The sequence below is a fragment of the Staurois parvus genome, unplaced genomic scaffold (assembly GCF_062004578.1).
Source record: "Staurois parvus isolate SC_StPar_1 unplaced genomic scaffold, SC_StPar_1.0 ptg001748l, whole genome shotgun sequence".
NCBI classification, from domain to species: domain Eukaryota; kingdom Metazoa; phylum Chordata; class Amphibia; order Anura; family Ranidae; genus Staurois; species Staurois parvus.
In genome coordinates this window covers 160,511-179,319 of record NW_028319544.1, presented here as the reverse complement: position 1 = coordinate 179,319, position 18,809 = coordinate 160,511, and the positions used below count along the sequence as shown (strand labels likewise).

The 18,809-nt window shown below is 44.7% G+C and overlaps 1 protein-coding gene across 1 annotated transcript; it reads left to right on the top strand.

Moving 5' to 3' along the window:
• The first annotated feature begins 2,249 nt into the window (after positions 1 to 2,249).
• On the top strand, positions 2,250 to 17,669 carry RPL36A (ribosomal protein L36a). The gene is made up of 5 exons (XM_089663688.1): positions 2,250 to 2,369; positions 4,759 to 4,864; positions 6,192 to 6,259; positions 10,064 to 10,186; positions 17,603 to 17,669. The coding sequence occupies exons 1-5, from the start codon at positions 2,367 to 2,369 to the stop codon at positions 17,621 to 17,623; spliced, it is 321 nt and encodes a 106-aa protein (XP_089519814.1). The 5' UTR covers positions 2,250 to 2,366; the 3' UTR covers positions 17,624 to 17,669.
• Positions 17,670 to 18,809: the final 1,140 nt, after the last annotated feature.

Genomic DNA, 18,809 nt, shown 5'->3' with positions numbered 1-18,809 from the left:
CCTTACATCAGGGTCCAGATCAGAGTCCCCCCTTACATCAGAGACTCCATCAGAGTCTTCCCCTACATCAGGGTCCAGATCAGAGTCCCCCCTTACATCAGAGACTCCATCAGAGTTTCTCCTTACACCAGGGTCCAGATCAGAGTCCCCCCTTACATCAGAAACTCCATTAGAATCCCCCCTATTGGGGTTCAGATCAGAGTCCCCCCTTACATCAGAGTCCCCCCTATTGGGGTTCAGATCACAGTCCTCCCTTACATGAGAGTCCTCATCAGAGTCCTCCCTAAAATCGGTGTCCAGATCAGAGTCCCCCTTACATAAGAAACCCCAGCAAAGTCTCACCTTATATCAGGGCCACCACAAGAGTCCCCCCTTACATCTGTGTTCAGATCACAGTCCTCCCTTACATCAGAGACCCCATCAGAGTCCCCCCTTACATCATGGTCCAGATCATAGTTCCCTCTTACATCAGAGACTCCATCAGAGCCCTCCCCTTACATCAGGGTTCAGATCACAGTTCTCCCTTACATGAGAGTCTGTTTCAGAGTCCCCCCTTATATCAGAGTCCAGATCATAGTGCCCCCTTACATGAGGTCCTCATCAGAGTCCCCTTTACATCAGGGTTCAGATGAAATCCTCCCTTACATGAGAGTCCCCCTTACATGAGAATACCCATCAGAGTCCACCCCTTTTATCAAGGTCCATAGTCCCCATCAGAGTCCCCCCTTATATCAGAGTCCAGATCATAGCCCCCCCTTACGTGAGGTCTTCATCAGAGTCCCCCTTACAGCAGGGTTCAGAACAAGTCCTTCCCTACATGGGAGTCCCCCTTACATGAGAATCCCCATCAGGGTCCCTCCTTTAATCTGGATCCAGAGTCCCCATCAGAGTGCGCCCTTATATCAGGGTCCAGATCAGAGTCCCCCCTTACATGAGCGTCCCCTCAGAGTCCCTCCTTACCAGGGAGTCCCTCGATTCACGGTTGCAAGCAAATGCCATATTTGATTGTGTTTTGTGTTTTAAAATGAAAGTGAGTTTCTTGTTATAAATACCCCGGTACAGAGCACGTTTGCTGTGTATATAAATGTTTGCCAAAATCAAAAGTCCAGAAGCACAACTGGAATCCACCACAGCCTCTGGGTTTCTGAGTGCCGCTTTCCTGAACTTCCAACTGGGAGAGCCCACTCATCACGTCTTTGGAAGTCCCCCTGCCTATCCCCCCCCTCCTTGAGATTTCATGCCCCATGATGCCAATAGTTACATGTCCCATTGAGCCCACTCTGGCTGTCCGTGCACAGAGTCATTGCACATGTAGTTCTGCATTTAGCCAGCTCTGATTGCTGTTGTATATCAAAGGGTGACTCCATAGGACCAGCAAGCATCCCTCACCTCTTTGTTTACATTCAGCTGCCGGTCAGGAGATTCCTGTCATTGCCTGGACATGGCCACGACCATATTTAGGTAATGATGTCATCAAGCAAACCCCCCCCCCCCTTTTGTTTACATTCAGCTGCCAGTCAGGAAATGTGGCTATTACCATATGATAATCAACTAGAATCCCCTCCCTTTGTTTCCATTCAGTCGTGGGTCAGGAACCTCCTGGCTGGCAGTCGAACGGGGCTGGAGGTGCATCATTGGTTGCTAGGAAGCCAGCGGACGCCGGCCTCCTAGCAACCACAAGCAGGAAACAGGAAGCTGTCATATTCATAACGGCTTCCCGACACAAAATGCCACTGAGCATTGGCGTCTCTCAGAATTGGGCCTCAATCACTGCCAGTATGCTTATCTGTGGAAAAAAAATGGCTTCAGCAGAAAAAGGGTTAAAAGGACGACTGGGAGGAATAGCTAAAAAGTGACAAACTTTGCCTCAACTGGAGCTCAGCCAATCAGGGTTTGAATATTGATTGTTCAATTTGTAAGCTGCGAGAGGAAAAAAAAAGATGGAAGCTGACTGGTTGCTACGAGCAACAGCACCGATTTACCCCCAAATTTCAATTTTCAATCTTTTATAGTGAACCTATAGACTTTATATTATATAATAGTGTAATATATAATATTCTATCTTTTATTTTATATCACTTTATGGAACTTTAATGACTTTCTGACGCTTCTCTGCTGGCTTCTGTAACTCATAGCAACCCCCTCAGTCATCGCTGTACAGGGACGCAGCGTGACGTCAGCACGCATACGTCCATCACCGCTGTACGAGAGGACGTCGGCGACATCAACACGCATGTGTGTAGATACCATAGAGAGGAGAGCAGGGTAGTCGTACGTTCTAGCCCGTAGGTAACTCGGTGGTAGCCCGACGTGCTCTTCTGTGCTCACTTCCTGTTTCCGGTCCTTCTCTTACGCGGCTTGGCAAGATGGTGAGTGTTGTGCAGATGGTCCCTCATCCGAATCCGCTTCCATCCTCCGTGCTGGGCCGGTGTGGCGGGCTGTGGTGACGGGTTATCATTGGCTGGCTCTGTGGTGGTGAGGGATGTGGCCTGGAGGTCAGGGATGGGGCCAGGACCGGGTCCTCCAGGGACTGGTGTTAGCAGAGAAGGGGCGGTCTGCGGCTCTGTATCACGGGCCCTCCTGTCTCATCAGCGGGGGCTTCTTCTGTACTGTCGATGGGATGGGAGGGGAGTTAGGCCCTAGCTGTGTGTAGGTCAGTGACCATAACAATAGGTAGGCCGCAGGACCAGATCTAAGGCTGCTGCTGGTCACCTGGGGTCTGATTGCAGCCCCTTCCAGTCTCTGCCCTCTCCAGTGAGGGCTGCATGATATTTCTCATGGCGGGGCTCCTGATGGTGACAACGATGGGTCATGCTGGTGTGATCTGTTTGATCTGGCACTCGGTTGTCATTGAAAGTCGATGTGACAACACAGGAGCACAATTGGAAGACCGAGAGAGTGCGTTGTCACCCTTCCAAGGAGGGAGTGGAGTGTTAACATCGCAGTCAAGGGAGATGGGGGAAGGAGTGTTGTCAGCATGCCCCCAAGAGAGGGAGACGCGAAGGTAGGGTTGCCAGCGCGCCCCCAAGAGGGTGAGACGCGGAGGGAGGGTTGTCGGCGCGCCCCCAAGAGGGTGAGACGCGAAGGTAGGGTTGCCAGCGCGCCCCCAAGAGGGTGAGACGCGGAGGGAGGGTTGTCGGCGCGCCCCCAAGAGAGGGAGACGCGGAGGGAGGGTTGTCGGCGCACCCCCAAGAGAGGGAGACGTGGAGGGAGGGTTGTCGGCGCGCCCCCAAGAGAGGGAGACGCGGAGGGAGGGTTGTCGGCGCGCCCCCAAGAGGGGGAGACGCGGAGGGAGGGTTGTCGGCGCGCCCCCAAGAGGGTGAGACGCGGAGGGAGGGTTGTCGGCGCGCCCCCAAGAGAGGGAGACGCGGAGGGAGGGTTGTCGGCGCGCCCCCAAGAGAGGGAGACGCGGAGGGAGGGTTGTCGGCGCGCCCCCAAGAGGGTGAGACGCGGAGGGAGGGTTGTCGGCGCGCCCCCAAGAGGGTGAGACGCGGAGGGAGGGTTGTCGGCGCGCCCCCAAGAGGGTGAGACGCGGAGGGAGGGTTGTCGGCGCGCCCCCAAGAGGGTGAGACGCGGAGGGAGGGTTGTCGGCGCTCCCCCAAGAGGGTGAGACGCGGAGGGAGGGTTGTCGGCGCGCCCCCAAGAGGGTGAGACGCGGAGGGAGGGTTGTCGGCGCGCCCCCAAGAGGGTGAGACGCGGAGGGAGGGTTGTCGGCGCGCCCCCAAGAGGGTGAGACGCGGAGGGAGGGTTGTCGGCGCGCCCCCAAGAGGGTGAGACGCGGAGGGAGGGTTGTCGGCGCGCCCCCAAGAGGGTGAGACGCGGAGGGAGGGTTGTCGGCGCGCCCCCAAGAGGGTGAGACGCGGAGGGAGGGTTGTCGGCGCGCCCCCAAGAGGGTGAGACGCGGAGGGAGGGTTGTCGGCGCGCCCCCAAGAGGGTGAGACGCGGAGGGAGGGTTGTCGGCGCGCCCCCAAGAGGGTGAGACGCGGAGGGAGGGTTGTCGGCGCGCCCCCAAGAGAGGGAGAAGCGGAGGGAGCGTTGTCGGCGCGCCCCCAAGAGAGGGAGAAGCGGAGGGAGCATTATCACCGTGCCCCCAACAGAGGGAGAGGGGATGGTGTCTCCCCCCCATAAAGGGAGATGGGGAAGGGAGCGTTTACACCATATTCCCGATAGAGGGAGAGGGGATGGTGTCACCCCCCCCCCCCCCGCCATGTAGGGAGTGTTGACACCATGCCCCCAATAGAGGGAGAGGGGATGGTGTCACCCCCCCCCCCCCCATAAAGAGAGACACGGAGTGAGTGTTGTCACCATGCCTCTATAGATGGAGAGGGGATGTTGGGGGGGGGGCCCCCTTCAATAAAGGGAGATGGAGGAGGGGGCATTGTCATCCCCCTACAGGGTTGACCTCCATCTACATATGTAATGAGAATTTCCAGCATTGCCCTGCTATGATCCCCTGCACTACCGCCGCACACCTTGCCCCGTGTTGCCACCTTTGCTTCTGACGTCATCGCGTGCCGATTCCTGTGAATGGAAAGTGACACGTTCCTAGGGGGCTTCAACACGGAGGGGTGAACCAGAAAAGGTGGAAAAAGTAAAAAATGTAAACAAGTGACTGTGCCATTGTAGATTGTTTGGGCTGCAGCGGTGCCCAGCGCCTCTTCGGGGTGAGGGTCCTCCTCCTTTAGTGTATTCATGATCAGAGTTGTACCGATGTCTCTCCCATCATCCCAGCGCTCAGCTTTATTCCTCTGTTTGCAGGTGAACGTCCCCAAAACCCGCCGAACCTACTGCAAGAAATGTGGGAAGCATCAGCCTCACAAAGTCACCCAGTACAAGAAGGGGAAAGACTCGCTCTACGCCCAGGGTAAGGAGGAACAGGAGTCTTCTTCGTTGTCATGTTCTAGAAATGAGACTTTGGCCTCATTCACATGTGTGTATTTGTACCCCTTTCTGTACCCCCCACGGGGGGGGGGGGGCTGTCCTCACGCAGGCGGGCGCGTGGCCCCGAACGCACACGGAGTGTAGACATGCGCACCCGGCTGTCTTAACCACTTCCAGTCCAGACACTTTCACCCCCTTCCTGTCCAGGCCAATTTTCAGCTTTCAGCGCTGTGAATGACAATTGCGCGGTCATGCAACACTGCACCCATATTCATTTTTTAGCTTTTTTTTTTTTTTTTTTGAGAGACAGAACGCTTTATTTTGGTGGTATTCACCTCTGGGTTTTTTTTTTTTTGTTTTTTTTGTGTTTTTTTTGCTATATAAATTAAAGTCCAAAATTTTTGAAAAAAAGTGTTTCTTATAAAAGTTTGCAAATAATATTTCATCATAAATCTTGGCCAAAATTTATTCCGTTCTATTTTTAGTAAAAAAAAAATAACCCAAATTAGTTTATAACCAAAAATAATTAAAATTTTTAAACATTTTTTTTTTTTTTTACATTTTTATTTATTTTTTTAACATTTTTTTTTAGTTATTTTTTTTTAAACATACTGTCACCCTAGCAGTACAGTGTCACCATGGTGACACTGTACTACTTGGGGGGGGGGATGAAGATTGTTTTTTTTTTTTTTACACTGATTGCTTTTACACCCGTAAAGGCTGTAAAAGCAATCATTTCTCCTCCTCTCTGGCTGCATTCTTGCAGCCATTGAGAACTACTGAGTGAGCTGTGATTGGTCACAGCTTGTCACATGTTACAAGGCTGTTGTGAATAGCCCTGTACCATAGGATCTCTGTGATCATTCACAGATTTTACACGTAGTAAACAATGATGTCACAAGTGACATCTTGCTTCCTTCTCTGCATGTGATCACTGATTGGCCAATCAGGGATCACATGATCGGGACCTTGCACAGTGGTCCCGTTCGACGATCGGTGTTCCACTGTGTCCGGAGGACACAGCGGGCACCGGATTGCGGTGCTGCGCGCTCCCAGGGAGCGCGCACAAGCGGGGGGCGGGGAGGACGTTTATAAATGGCCACCCGCCCCTGCACTGCCACTGTGCGGCCGTTTATATAAAATGGCCGGACGGGAGGTGGTTAATTGGGACCAGCGCCTGCATCACGTTAGCTGTTGCCAAGCTTTATTTTCAGTCGTCGGGATCCCTGGAATTCATATTGTAAGAAAACAAAATGGCAGTTGACTAGTTGGCAGTTCATATTGTAACCCTTCTCCTCCGTTCTCCGCAGGAAAGAGGCGATATGACCGCAAGCAGAGCGGATACGGCGGGCAGACCAAGCCGATCTTCCGTAAAAAGGTCAGTTGACAGCGAAACGTTTTCGTTACCAGGATGAGTGGACGCATTGTTGTAGTTGGATGCGTCCCAATCCTTTGAACCGGGAATTCTGATCCGACTCCAGGATATCGGTTTTCAAAGTGGAACAGATTTTCTTTTTAGCTCTGGATTCAGTGTAAAGTTTTATTTTCGCATTGCCTCGAAATGAAGGGAGACGCAGACGGTTGAGACGAAACTCTAGCATTTTATTTATTTCAGGTACTTCTATAGCGCCATCAATTTACGCAGCGCTTTACATATATATTGTACATTCACATCAGTCCCCGCCCCCGAGGAGCGTACAATCTAAGGTCCCTAACTCACATTCATACATACACATACTAGGGACAATTTAGACAGGAGCCAATTCACCTACCAGCATGTCTTTGGAGTGTGGGAGGAAACCGGAGTACCTGGAGGAAACCCACGCAGGCACAGGGAGAACATGCAAACTCCAGGCAGGTGGTGCCGTGGCTGGGATTCGAACCAACGACCCTAGTACTGCCAAGCTGAAGTGCTAACCGTTTAGCCATGGTGTGATACTAGCATTGAAAAATGGAACTCCGGTCTTCCCTACAGTCCCGTAGCGGCTCTTCTGGACTGAAATGGCTGAAAGGATAAGTTCACCTTTTCGAAAAGAAAAAAAAAAATAATAAATGCATATTTTGTTTGCAGGTAAAAAAAAAAATGTGTATTTATTATTTTTGGTTGCAGGAGCCTGTAAAGTATTGCGCCAGCGATCAGCCGATCACTGGTGCCACGCAGGTCTCCTGCAGACCTGTCAGAATATCTAAAATTGTGGAAAGTGAAGCAAACGCTAAAAAAAGAAAAGCCGCTGAACACACTAAAAGGTAAACCAAATGCCTTCAAAGTAATCTAAAAAATATGTTGGTGCCGCGCTAAGACGATAAACAGTAAAAAACAAATTCAAGTGACATAAACGCACATAAATGATAAAATGCGCTTTGCTCATAAAATATACTCGCGCAGTAATTATAAGCTCTTTATAGTCTGACGAATAGATAAGTAAGTAAAGGTGCAAATGTCCACAATAAACGCGTAACCATAAAATGCGTGAGGATAATGAAAAAAAGTCAATAAAATCAGGTCTGATCTCCAAGTGACTTCAGTAAAATCCCAGTGTGCTTATTCTCAGGTGGGTGTGCCAATAAATATATAAAATGCGCACTCACCAGATGCGCTTTTTTATTAGCGCATCTGGTGAGTGCGCATTTTAAGATTTTATTGACTTTTTTTTTATGATCCTCACACATTTTATGGTTATGCGTTTTATTGTTGACCTTTGCCCTTTTACTTATCTATTTGTCAGACTATAAAGAGCTTATAGTTGTCAGAATATCTGCTTGCCGAAGGGATGTTTGAGCAAGCTGACATTCTGATGGGATGAATGAACCACTACAGTGCTTCACAGCGCCATGGTAGTTCATTGAGGACTACAAGCTGACATTGAGTGACGCGGCTGTGTGGGTGGAGCCCCGCTAGCGGTCAAAGCACGGATCTGGGGAGAGGGGCCGGTCTGAATATGGTTACAAAAGGTGAACTTCTCTTTAATCTGATTTCACTGCACACTGTGCGCGTCTCACAATCTGCATTAGAAGGTGCTGCAAGTCAGGGCCACCTACTTTCCGGGTTGGAGGATGCCCAGTATCATTTACCACTTTCCTCCCCAGCCTGGCTGTCCCTAGCCCTGCCCCTTTTTTAGTCATTGAATATTAGTTCTCCAGTCGTGGAGACTCCGCATTGCATGTAGGTGTTGCCTAGATTGGTTTGCATACAAATAATCTGCCTAGGAGCACAGTGGCTAAATGGTTAGCACTTCCACCTGGCAGTACTCGGGTCGTCGGTTCAAATCCCAACCACGGCACCACCTGCCTTGAGTTTGCATGTTCTCCCTGTGCCTGCGTGGGGGTACTCCGGTTTCCTCCCACACTCCAAAGACATGCTGGTAGGTGAATTGGCTCCTGTCTAAATTGGCCCTAGTATGTGTATGTATGAATGTGAGTTAGGGCCCTTAGATTGTACGCTCCTCGGGGCGGGGACTGATGTGAATGTACAATATATGTGTAAAGTGCTGCGTAAATGGATGGCGATATAGAAGTACCTGAAATAAATACATTTCTCCAGACTGACATCCACCCATCAAGGCGTTTTGATATTTGCATAACTCCTCCCAAGAGCCAGCCCTCTGCTTGCATTAAAGTTGTAAAGGTTGAAGGTTTTTTTTTTTTTTTACCTTCCTCTGGATCAACTGTGGGTGTAGGATTATAACTTTTTTTTTTTTTTTTTCTCTTTAATGGTTGAACTGGATGGACTTTTTTTTTTTCAGCCAGACTTACTATGTAACATGACCCTAATACCCCGCTCCGCCTCCTGCCGTCTGAAACCCCTTAAAGGGCCAGGAGGCGCTGGCGTGAAGAGGTTAAAGGAAAAAAAAAAGGAACTTTTATAACCACTTTAAGGCTGAGGGATCTTGAGACGAGGCAGAGTGCTGTGATTTCTTCTCAGAAAGCTATGTACAGCATCCTGCCAGCCCTTCCCACCAGCTGTGATCTGCCTGAATTGCATAGAGAAGCACAGAGACCCAGTGATAATGTGATTGGGTCACAAATAAGGTAATTAAAGTGGAAAGGTTTTTATTCATATAAAAAATAAAATTGCATGTTAATGAGGGAAAAGGGGGGGAACCAAAAAGGCAAAATATAAGCAGATTAAACTTCAGCTTTTAAAAAATAAAAAAAATGACCGTTTCGCTGACAGATTCTGAACAAGTGTTTGTGCTCCCTATCTCGTCACGTCATGTAGCGCTGTAGGAGGAGTTGGATTACAATTGTGTATTTGCTTTATATTCCGCATCTTTAGGTGTGGTTTATGTACACTGTATGTTATCCAGATGTGTATCCATGTGTTGAATCGGCAGTTCAAATTTCCCTCAGGATTTTCAAAGTTTTTTTTTTTTTTTTCTTTTTCTTTTTTCTTTTTTTTTTTTTTTTCTTCTTTTTCTTCTCTTTTTTTTTTCTTCTTTTTCTTCTCTTTTTTTTTTCTTCTTTTTCTTCTCTTTTTTTTTCTTCTTTTTCTTCTCTTTTTTTTTTCTTCTTTTTCTTCTCTTTTTTTTTTCTTCTTTTTCTTCTCTTTTTTTTTTCTTCTTTTTCTTCTCTTTTTTTTTTCTTCTTTTTCTTCTCTTTTTTTTTTCTTCTTTTTCTTCTCTTTTTTTTTTCTTCTTTTTCTTCTCTTTTTTTTTTCTTTTTCTTCTCTTTTTTTTTTCTTTTTCTTCTCTTTTTTTTTCTTTTTCTTCTCTTTTTTTTTCTTCTTTTTCTTCTCTTTTTTTTTTCTTCTTTTTTCTTCTCCTTTTCTTCTTTTTTTCTTTTTTCTTTTTTCTTTTTTCTTCTCCTTTTTTTTCTTCTTTTTTTTCTTTTTTCTCCTCCTTTTTTTTTCTTTTTCTTTTTTCTTCTCCTTTTTTTTCTTTTTTTTCTTTTTTCTCCTCCTTTTTTTTTCTTTTTTTTCTTTTTTCTTCTCTTTTTTTCTTTTTCTTTTTACTTCTCTTTTTACTTCTCTTTTTTTCTTCTCTTTTTACTTCTCTTTTTTTTTTCTTTTTTTTTCTTTTTTCTTCTCCTTTTTTTCTTTTTCTTTTTACTTCTCTTTTTTCTTCTCTTTTTTTTCTTCTCTTTTTTTTTCTTCTCTTTTTTTTCTTCTCTTTTTTTTTTTCTTTTTCTTTTTTTTTTTTTGATTACTTGGTGTTCTTATAAAAATGTCTTTGCGGTTGTGTAGGCCAAGACCACCAAGAAGATTGTGCTGAGGCTGGAGTGCGTCGACTCAAACTGCCGATCAAAGCGGATGTTGGCTATAAAGAGATGCAAGCACTTTGAGCTTGGAGGAGACAAGAAGAGAAAGGTGAGCCTTTGGCTGTCAAACATTTACACCCCGTTCACACTTGGGCATTCTGTATTATTTTTTTCTTTTTGTTTTTTTTTTTTAAATACTCATGGAGAAAAAAAAAATTTAAAACATCAATGCATCTATATGGCGATGGTTCACATCTCCACCCCAAAACACCTGAACCTCAAAAAAGTTTTGGCGTTAAGTGTGTAGCTCTATTGGGGCGTTTTTAAGTAGTGGTGCACTGAAATGAAAATTCTGGTGCCGAAACCGAAAATTCAAAACGCTCTTGACCGAAATGCGCAGTTTTTAAAAATGAATATATATTTTTTGGACAAATACACTTTGATTAAAAAAACCCACAGAAAGCAATATATACCCCAATAAAAAATGAAAGGATTTAATGGTGAGTAAATAGATACCCAACATGTCACGCTTTAAAATTGCGCACGCTCGTGGATTGGCGTGAAACTGCGGTACTTAAAAATCTCCATGGGTGATGCTTTAAAAAATTCTCTACAGGTTAGCGGTGTAAAGTTACAGAGGAGGTCTAGTGCGAGAATTATTGCTCTTGCTCCGACGTACGTGGCGATACCTCACACGTGTGGTTTGAACACGGTTAATATATGTGGGCATGGCCTATGTATGTGTTCAGCACTACACGGGGAGATGGGGGGCACTTTAAATTTAAAAAAAAAGTTTTTGTTTTTTTTTGTGTTTTTTGCTCTGTCCCTTTTTAAAATTATTTTAATTACTTTTATTATCACAAGAAATGCATGCATCCCCTGTGATAGAAGTAATTAGTGACAGGTCCTCTTTATGGAGAGATATGGGGGGGTCAATGAGACCTAATTAGTGACAGGTCCTCTTTATGGAGAGATATGGGGTCAATGAGACATAATTAGTGACAGGTCCTCTTTATGGAGAGATATGGGGGTCAGTGAGACATAATTAGTGACAGGTCCTCTTTATGGAGAGATATGGGGTCAGTGAGACATAATTAGTGACAGGTCCTCTTTATGGAGAGATGTGGGGTCAATGAGACATAAGTAGTGACAGGTCCTCTTTATGGAGAGATACGGGGGGTCAGTGAGACATAAGTAGTGACAGGTCCTCTTTATGGAGAGATACGGGGTCAGTGAGACATAATTAGTGACGGGTCCTCTTTATGGAGAGATATGGGGTCAGTGAGACATAATTAGTGACAGGTCCTCTTTATGGAGAGATACGGGGGGTCAATGAGACATAATTAGTGACAGGTCCTCTTTATGGAGAGATACGGGGTCAGTGAGACATAATTAGTGACGGGTCCTCTTTATGGAGAGATATGGGGGGTCAATGAGACATAATTAGTGACGGGTCCTCTTTATGGAGAGATATGGTTAGAGATGAGCGAATCGAACCAGGCGAACCGGAATTCGATACGAATTTCAGGAAATATTCGATTCGCGTCGAATCCGAAATTTTGCCTACTTCGGGTGCGCGAATCGAATATTTCCCGATCAGCCGGCAAAAGTGTCCCTGCAGTGAGCTCCGCTATTTCTGACAGTTCTCTGACAGAAGGAACACATGTTTAGCGGTTGAAACATTGTATCTATTAGTTTCCATTTAGGATACAGATGTTTCAACCGCTGTACATGTGAAGAAGCTGTCAGAGAAATGTCAGAAATAGAGGAGCTCTGCACATACACTTTTTGCCGGTTTGGAATTCTTATTTTCATCCTACTTCTTCTACTTCTACTTCTTCATCCTCCTCCTCAGAAGAAGAGGATGAGGATGATGAAGAAGTAGGATGAAAATAAGAATAATTCCAAGCCGGCAAAAAGTGTATCTGCAGAGCTCCTCTAAGTGTATCTGCAGAATGTCATTTATGGAAACAAATAGATACAATGTTTCAACCGCTGTATGGAGTGAATGTCCCAGAACTGTCAGAAATAGACAGAAACTGTCACAGAACTGTCCTTCTTCTCATCCTTCTCCTTCTTCTTCTCATCCTTCTCCTTCTTCTTCTCATCCTTCTTCTTCTTCTTCTCATCCTTCTTCTTCTCATCCTTCTCCTTCTTCTTCTCATCCTTCTCCTTCTTCTTCTCATCCTTCTCCTTCTTCTTCTCATCCTTCTCCTTCTTCTTCTCATCCTTCTCCTTCTTCTTCTCATCCTTCTCCTTCTTCTTCTCATCCTTCTCCTTCTTCTTCTCATCCTTCTCCTTCTTCTTCTCATCCTTCTCCTTCTTCTTCTCATCCTTCTCCTTCTTCTTCTCATCCTTCTCCTTATCCTTCTCATCCTTCTCCTTATCCTTCTCATCCTTCTCCTTATCCTTCTCATCCTTCTCCTTATCCTTCTCATCCTTCTCCTTATCCTTCTCATCCTTCTCCTTATCCTTCTCATCCTTCTCCTTATCCTTCTCATCCTTCTCCTTATCCTTCTCATCCTTCTCCTTCTCATCCTTCTCCTTCTTCTTCTCATCCTTCTCCTTCTTCTTCTCATCCTTCTCCTTCTTCTTCTCATCCTTCTCCTTATCCTTCTCATCCTTCTCCTTATCCTTCTCATCCTTCTCCTTATCCTTCTCATCCTTCTCCTTATCCTTCTCATCCTTCTCCTTATCCTTCTCATCCTTCTCCTTATCCTTCTCCTTCTTCTCATCCTTCTCCTTCTCCTTCTTCTCATCCTTCTCCTTCTCCTTCTTCTCATCCTTCTCCTTCTCCTTCTTCTCATCCTTCTCCTTCTCCTTCTTCTCATCCTTCTCCTTCTCCTTCTTCTCATCCTTCTCCTTCTCCTTCTTCTCATCCTTCTCCTTCTCCTTCTTCTCATCCTTCTCCTTCTCCTTCTTCTCATCCTTCTCCTTCTCCTTCTTCTCATCCTTCTCCTTCTCCTTCTTCTCATCCTTCTCCTTCTCCTTCTTCTCATCCTTCTCCTTCTCCTTCTTCTCATCCTTCTCCTTCTCCTTCTTCTCATCCTTCTCCTTCTCCTTCTTCTCATCCTTCTCCTTCTTCTCATCCTTCTCCTTCTTCTCATCCTTCTCCTTCTCCTTCTTCTCATCCTTCTCCTTCTCCTTCTTCTCATCCTTCTCCTTCTCCTTCTTCTCATCCTTCTCCTTCTCCTTCTTCTCATCCTTCTCCTTCTCCTTCTTCTCATCCTTCTCCTTCTCCTTCTTCTCATCCTTCTCCTTCTCCTTCTTCTCATCCTTCTCCTTCTCCTTCTTCTCATCCTTCTCCTTCTCCTTCTTCTCATCCTTCTCCTTCTCCTTCTTCTCATCCTTCTCCTTCTCCTTCTTCTCATCCTTCTCCTTCTCCTTCTTCTCATCCTTCTCCTTCTCCTTCTTCTCATCCTTCTCCTTCTCCTTCTTCTCATCCTTCTCCTTCTCCTTCTTCTCATCCTTCTCCTTCTCCTTCTTCTCATCCTTCTCCTTCTCCTTCTTCTCATCCTTCTCCTTCTCCTTCTTCTCATCCTTCTCCTTCTCCTTCTTCTCATCCTTCTCCTTCTCCTTCTTCTCATCCTTCTCCTTCTCCTTCTTCTCATCCTTCTCCTTCTCCTTCTTCTCATCCTTCTCCTTCTCCTTCTTCTCATCCTTCTCCTTCTCCTTCTTCTCATCCTTCTCCTTCTCCTTCTTCTCATCCTTCTCCTTCTCCTTCTTCTCATCCTTCTCCTTCTCCTTCTTCTCATCCTTCTCCTTCTCCTTCTTCTCATCCTTCTCCTTCTCCTTCTTCTCATCCTTCTCCTTCTCCTTCTTCTCATCCTTCTCCTTCTCCTTCTTCTCATCCTTCTCCTTCTCCTTCTTCTCATCCTTCTCCTTCTCCTTCTTCTCATCCTTCTCCTTCTCCTTCTTCTCATCCTTCTCCTTCTCCTTCTTCTCATCCTTCTCCTTCTCCTACTTCTCCTTCTCCTTCTTCTCATCCTTCTCCTTCTCCTACTTCTCATCCTTCTCCTTCTCCTTCTTCTCATCCTTCTCCTTCTCCTACTTCTCATCCTTCTCCTTCTCCTTCTTCTCATCCTTCTCCTTCTCCTTCTTCTCATCCTTCTCCTTCTCCTTCTTCTCATCCTTCTCCTTCTCCTTCTTCTCATCCTTCTCCTTCTCCTTCTTCTCATCCTTCTCCTTCTTCTTCCTCATCTCCAAGGGCATTTAAATTAAAGGTACAGTGTTCTGCACTAATTTAAAGGCTCTCTGAAGCCTAGAAACCCTTTTTATAAGTTAACTTCGTAGCGAATTAATTTGCATCGAATCGAATTTCATCCTGGAATTCGCCGAATCAGCCGAATCGAATTTTTGAAAAATTCGCTCATCTCTAGATATGGGGGGTCAGTGAGACATAATTAGTGACAGGTCCTCTTTATGGAGAGATATGGGGGGTCAGTGAGACATAATTAGTGACGGGTCCTCTTTATGGAGAGATATGGGGGGTCAGTGAGACATAATTAGTGACGGGTTCTCTTTATGGAGAGATGTGGGGTCAATGAGACATAATTAGTGACGGGTTCTCTTTATGGAGAGATATGGGGTCAATGAGACATAATTAGTGACGGGTCCTCTTTATGGAGAGATATGGGGGGTCAGTGAGATATAATTAGTGACAGGTCCTCTTTATGGAGAGATATGGGGGGTCAATGAGACATAATTAGTGACAGGTCCTCTTTATGGAGAGATATGGGGGGTCAATGAGACATAATTAGTGACAGGTCCTCTTTATGGAGAGATATGGGGTCAATGAGACATAATTAGTGACAGGTCCTCTTTATGGAGAGATATCGGGTCAATGAGACATAATTAGTGACAGGTCCTCTTTATGGAGAGATATGGGGTCAATGAGACATAATTAGTGACAGGTCCTCTTTATGGAGATATTGGGGGTCAATAAGACCCCACATCTCTCCTCTGTAATGTAAAACATTGGATCAAAAAAAAAACATTGCTCTAGTGCTTTAAAAAAAAAAAAAAATCAGGAACCGGAAGTGACATCACTCCGGTCCTCCAAGGGCATAGAGATGAGTGGAGGCCACCTTTCCTTCACCAATCTCTATGCCCAGCGCCGGGATCGTTTCTCAAGTAAGAGAACTAGCGGGTGGCAGCGGCGAGGGGCGGGGTTTTTCGGCACCCGCATCGGTGCTTTTTTCCATAACAGCCGAAAGGGGTGTTTTCAACCGAAACGTTTCGACCACCGAAATTTCGGTGCATCCCTAGATTTAAGTCCCATATAATTGCATCGGCGTGCGCAAAAAAATTGCAATATGTGTATTTTGTCATTTTTATGCGTGTTTTCAAGCTGATACGTCCACACCGCAACAAATGATGTCACAGAGGATACTTTTCTCTATAGGCGAATATAAAAACTGCAGCTCAGATACTGGAACAAAACGCAGCACTTGGGTGCAAGTGCAGCCGTAATGTCTGTGTAGCTTGACTCCCTAAAGTGGTATTAAAGCAGATTTTTTTTTTTTTTTGTTTTTTTTATTGCATGGCCCCCAGGTCTGCTCATGCTATAATGTACTAGGTAGCATCGCATTTTATCCACTTCAGCCCCAAGCCATTTCTGACACCATTTTGTTTATATTTTTAAAATCAGTATTTATTTATATTTTTTTTAAAGCCGAGGCCCTAGAGAATAAGTTGATGGTTGTTTGCATTTTTTTTTCTTACTTTTTTACACTCCCTTAATTTTTTTTTTTAATTTTCTTATTTTTAAACTCCCTTAATTTTTTCTTTTTTTAGTTTTCTTAGATTTTTACACTCCCTTAATTTTTTCTTTTTTTAGTTTTCTTAGATTTTTACACTCCCTTTAATTTTTTCGTTTTCTTATATTTTTACACTCCCTTAATTTTTTCGTTTTCTTATATTTTTACACTCCCTTAATTTTTTCGTTTTTTAATTTTCTTATATTTTTACACTCTCTTAATTTTTTTTTTTAATTTTCTTATTTTTAAACTCCCTTAATTTTTTCTTTTTTTAGTTTTCTTAGATTTTTACACTCCCTTAATTTTTTCTTTTTTTAGTTTTCTTAGATTTTTAAACTCCCTTAATTTTTTCTTTTTTTAGTTTTCTTAGATTTTTACACTCCCTTAATTTTTTTCTTTTTTTAGTTTTCTTAGATTTTTACACTCCCTTAATTTTTTCGTTTTCTTATATTTTTACACTCCCTTAATTTTTTCGTTTTCTTATATTTTTACACTCCCTTAATTTTTTCTTTTTTTAGTTTTCTTAGATTTTTACACTCCCTTAATTTTTTCTTTTTTTAGTTTTCTTAGATTTTTACACTCCCTTAATTTTTTCTTTTTTTAGTTTTCTTAGATTTTTACACTCCCTTAATTTTTTCTTTTTTTAGTTTTCTTAGATTTTTACACTCCCTTAATTTTTTTCTTTTTTTAGTTTTCTTAGATTTTTACACTCCCTTAATTTTTTCGTTTTCTTATATTTTTACACTCCCTTAATTTTTTCTTTTTTTAGTTTTCTTAGATTTTTACACTCCCTTAATTTTTCTTTTTTTAGTTTTCTTAGATTTTTACACTCCCTTAATTTTTTCGTTTTCTTATATTTTTACACTCCCTTAATTTTTTCTTTTTTTAGTTTTCTTAGATTTTTACACTCCCTTAATTTTTTCTTTTTTTAGTTTTCTTAGATTTTTACACTCCCTTAATTTTTTCTTTTTTTAGTTTTCTTAGATTTTTACACTCCCTTAATTTTTTCTTTTTTTAGTTTTCTTAGATTTTTACACTCCACTTAATTTTATTTTTTTTGTTTTCTTTTGTTTTGTTTTTTTTATCACTTTTCTTGCTTTCATAAGGAATGTAAACATCCCCTGTGACAGCAGGAGACCCGTCACTATTTTTATGGAGGGATCCGTGAGACCCCCCCCCCCCCAAATCCCTCTTTGCACTTGAAAGCATTCAGAACCCTAAGATGGATGTTTTTGAATGCTTTCAGATTTTTAAAAATGGTGCCGGAAGCTGAAGTGAACTGGAAGTGAAGTCAGGTCTTCGCTTCTGGTTTATTATAATGGAGGGCTGATTCCGGCTTTGGCCCCCACACACACGTTAGCCGTTGGACACCCCACCTCACGATTGTTAAAGGGGGTCCAGCGGCCACCCACCCCTGGAAGTTGGCTGAGGGCATCCTTCCTCTGACATGGGTGGTCGGAAGGATCCCCTCACATTGGCTTGCCACTGACGTTGGTGCCAGAACTATGCACCAATCAGGAGATCGGCTCTCCACTGCTCATTGGTAGCCTCTGGAGTAATCCTACCTTAGAGATGCTCTGCAGATGCCTCATATGGATGTACTGCTGCTGTTCTTGATTGAAAAATGTTACTATGCGGTTTTTGATGACTTGTCCCTTTTTGGTGTGTGTGTGGGCGGGCGTGCGTTTGTGTACTTATTTTAGTTGTATGCAAAAGCTATTGGTCCACATCTGATTTTATTTTCTCTCTCTCTCTCTCTTCCACAGGGACAAGTCATCCAGTTCTAAGCTGTATCATCACTTTTGAAAGCAAAATAAAATCTTCAAAATTCAATGTCAAGTGTTTATTTTTTTTTTTCTGGTAAACCAAAATGCTAGATAAAATAAAAAAAAACAAACTGGTGTTCTTGTTGCATTAACATAGTCTAGGCCAGGGGTAGGCAACCTGCGGCTCTCCAGCTGTTATTATTATTATTATTATTATACAGTATTTATAAAGCGCCAATAGTTCGCTCAGCGCTGTACATGAGACAGTACAACAATACAATGCGATACACGAGGGGATCGAGGGCCCTGCTCCTTGGAGCTTACAATCTAGGAGGGAGGGGATGGTGGTACAGGAGGAGATAGCTGTGGGGGATGGAGCGGTAGGAAGAGTGGAGGAGATCGGCAATTAGCAGGGGGTGGGGTAGGCTTCCCTGAAGAGATGGGTTTTCACGGAGCACCTAGGGTAGGTGATAGTCTGATGGATTGGGTAGGGAGTTCCAGAGAATGGGTGAAGCCCTGGAGAAGTCCTGGAGGCGGGCATGGGAGGAGGAGACCAGGGAACTAGAGAGAAGGAGGTCTTGTGAGGAGCGGAGTGTGCGTGTTGGGCGGTACTTGGATATTAGGTCAGTGATGTAGTTCGGGGCAGTATGGTGGACGGCTTTGTACATCAGTGTTAGGATTTGAATTGGATCCGTTGGGCAATCGGAAGCCAGTGGAGGGATTGGCAGAGGGGGGTGGAGGACACTGAGTGGAAGCCAGTGGAGGGATTGGCAGAGGGGGGTGGCGGAGATGGAGCGGTTGGTAAGGTGAATGAGTCTGGCAGCCGTATTCAGGATGGACTGAAGCGGGGATAGCCAGCGGCGAGGCAGGCCAGTGAGGAGGGAGTTGCAGTAGTCGAGTCGTGATATGATGAGGGAGTGGGATGAGCTGTTTAGTGGTTTCTGGGGTTAGGAACGTGCGGATTTTGGCGATGTTGCGGAGGTGGAGTCTGCATGAGTTTGTCAGTGATTGGATTTGGGGCTGGAAGGACAGATTGGAGTCTAGGATGACACCTAGTACTCTGGCCTGTGGGTGGGACTGATGGTGGAGTTGTTGGTTGTGATGGAGAAGTCGGGGGGGGGGGGGGCACGGGCTGGGGGAAGACTAGGAGCTCGGTTTTGGCAAGGTTCAGGATGTGGAGTGACATCCAATCTGATATGTCGTTCAG

Coding starts and splice junctions, on each gene's coding strand:
- RPL36A (XM_089663688.1), top strand. Junction 4,865..6,191: donor AGACTCGCTCTACGCCCAGG/GTAAGGAGGAAC, acceptor CGTTCTCCGCAG/GAAAGAGGCGATATGACCGC. Junction 6,260..10,063: donor AGCCGATCTTCCGTAAAAAG/GTCAGTTGACAG, acceptor GCGGTTGTGTAG/GCCAAGACCACCAAGAAGAT.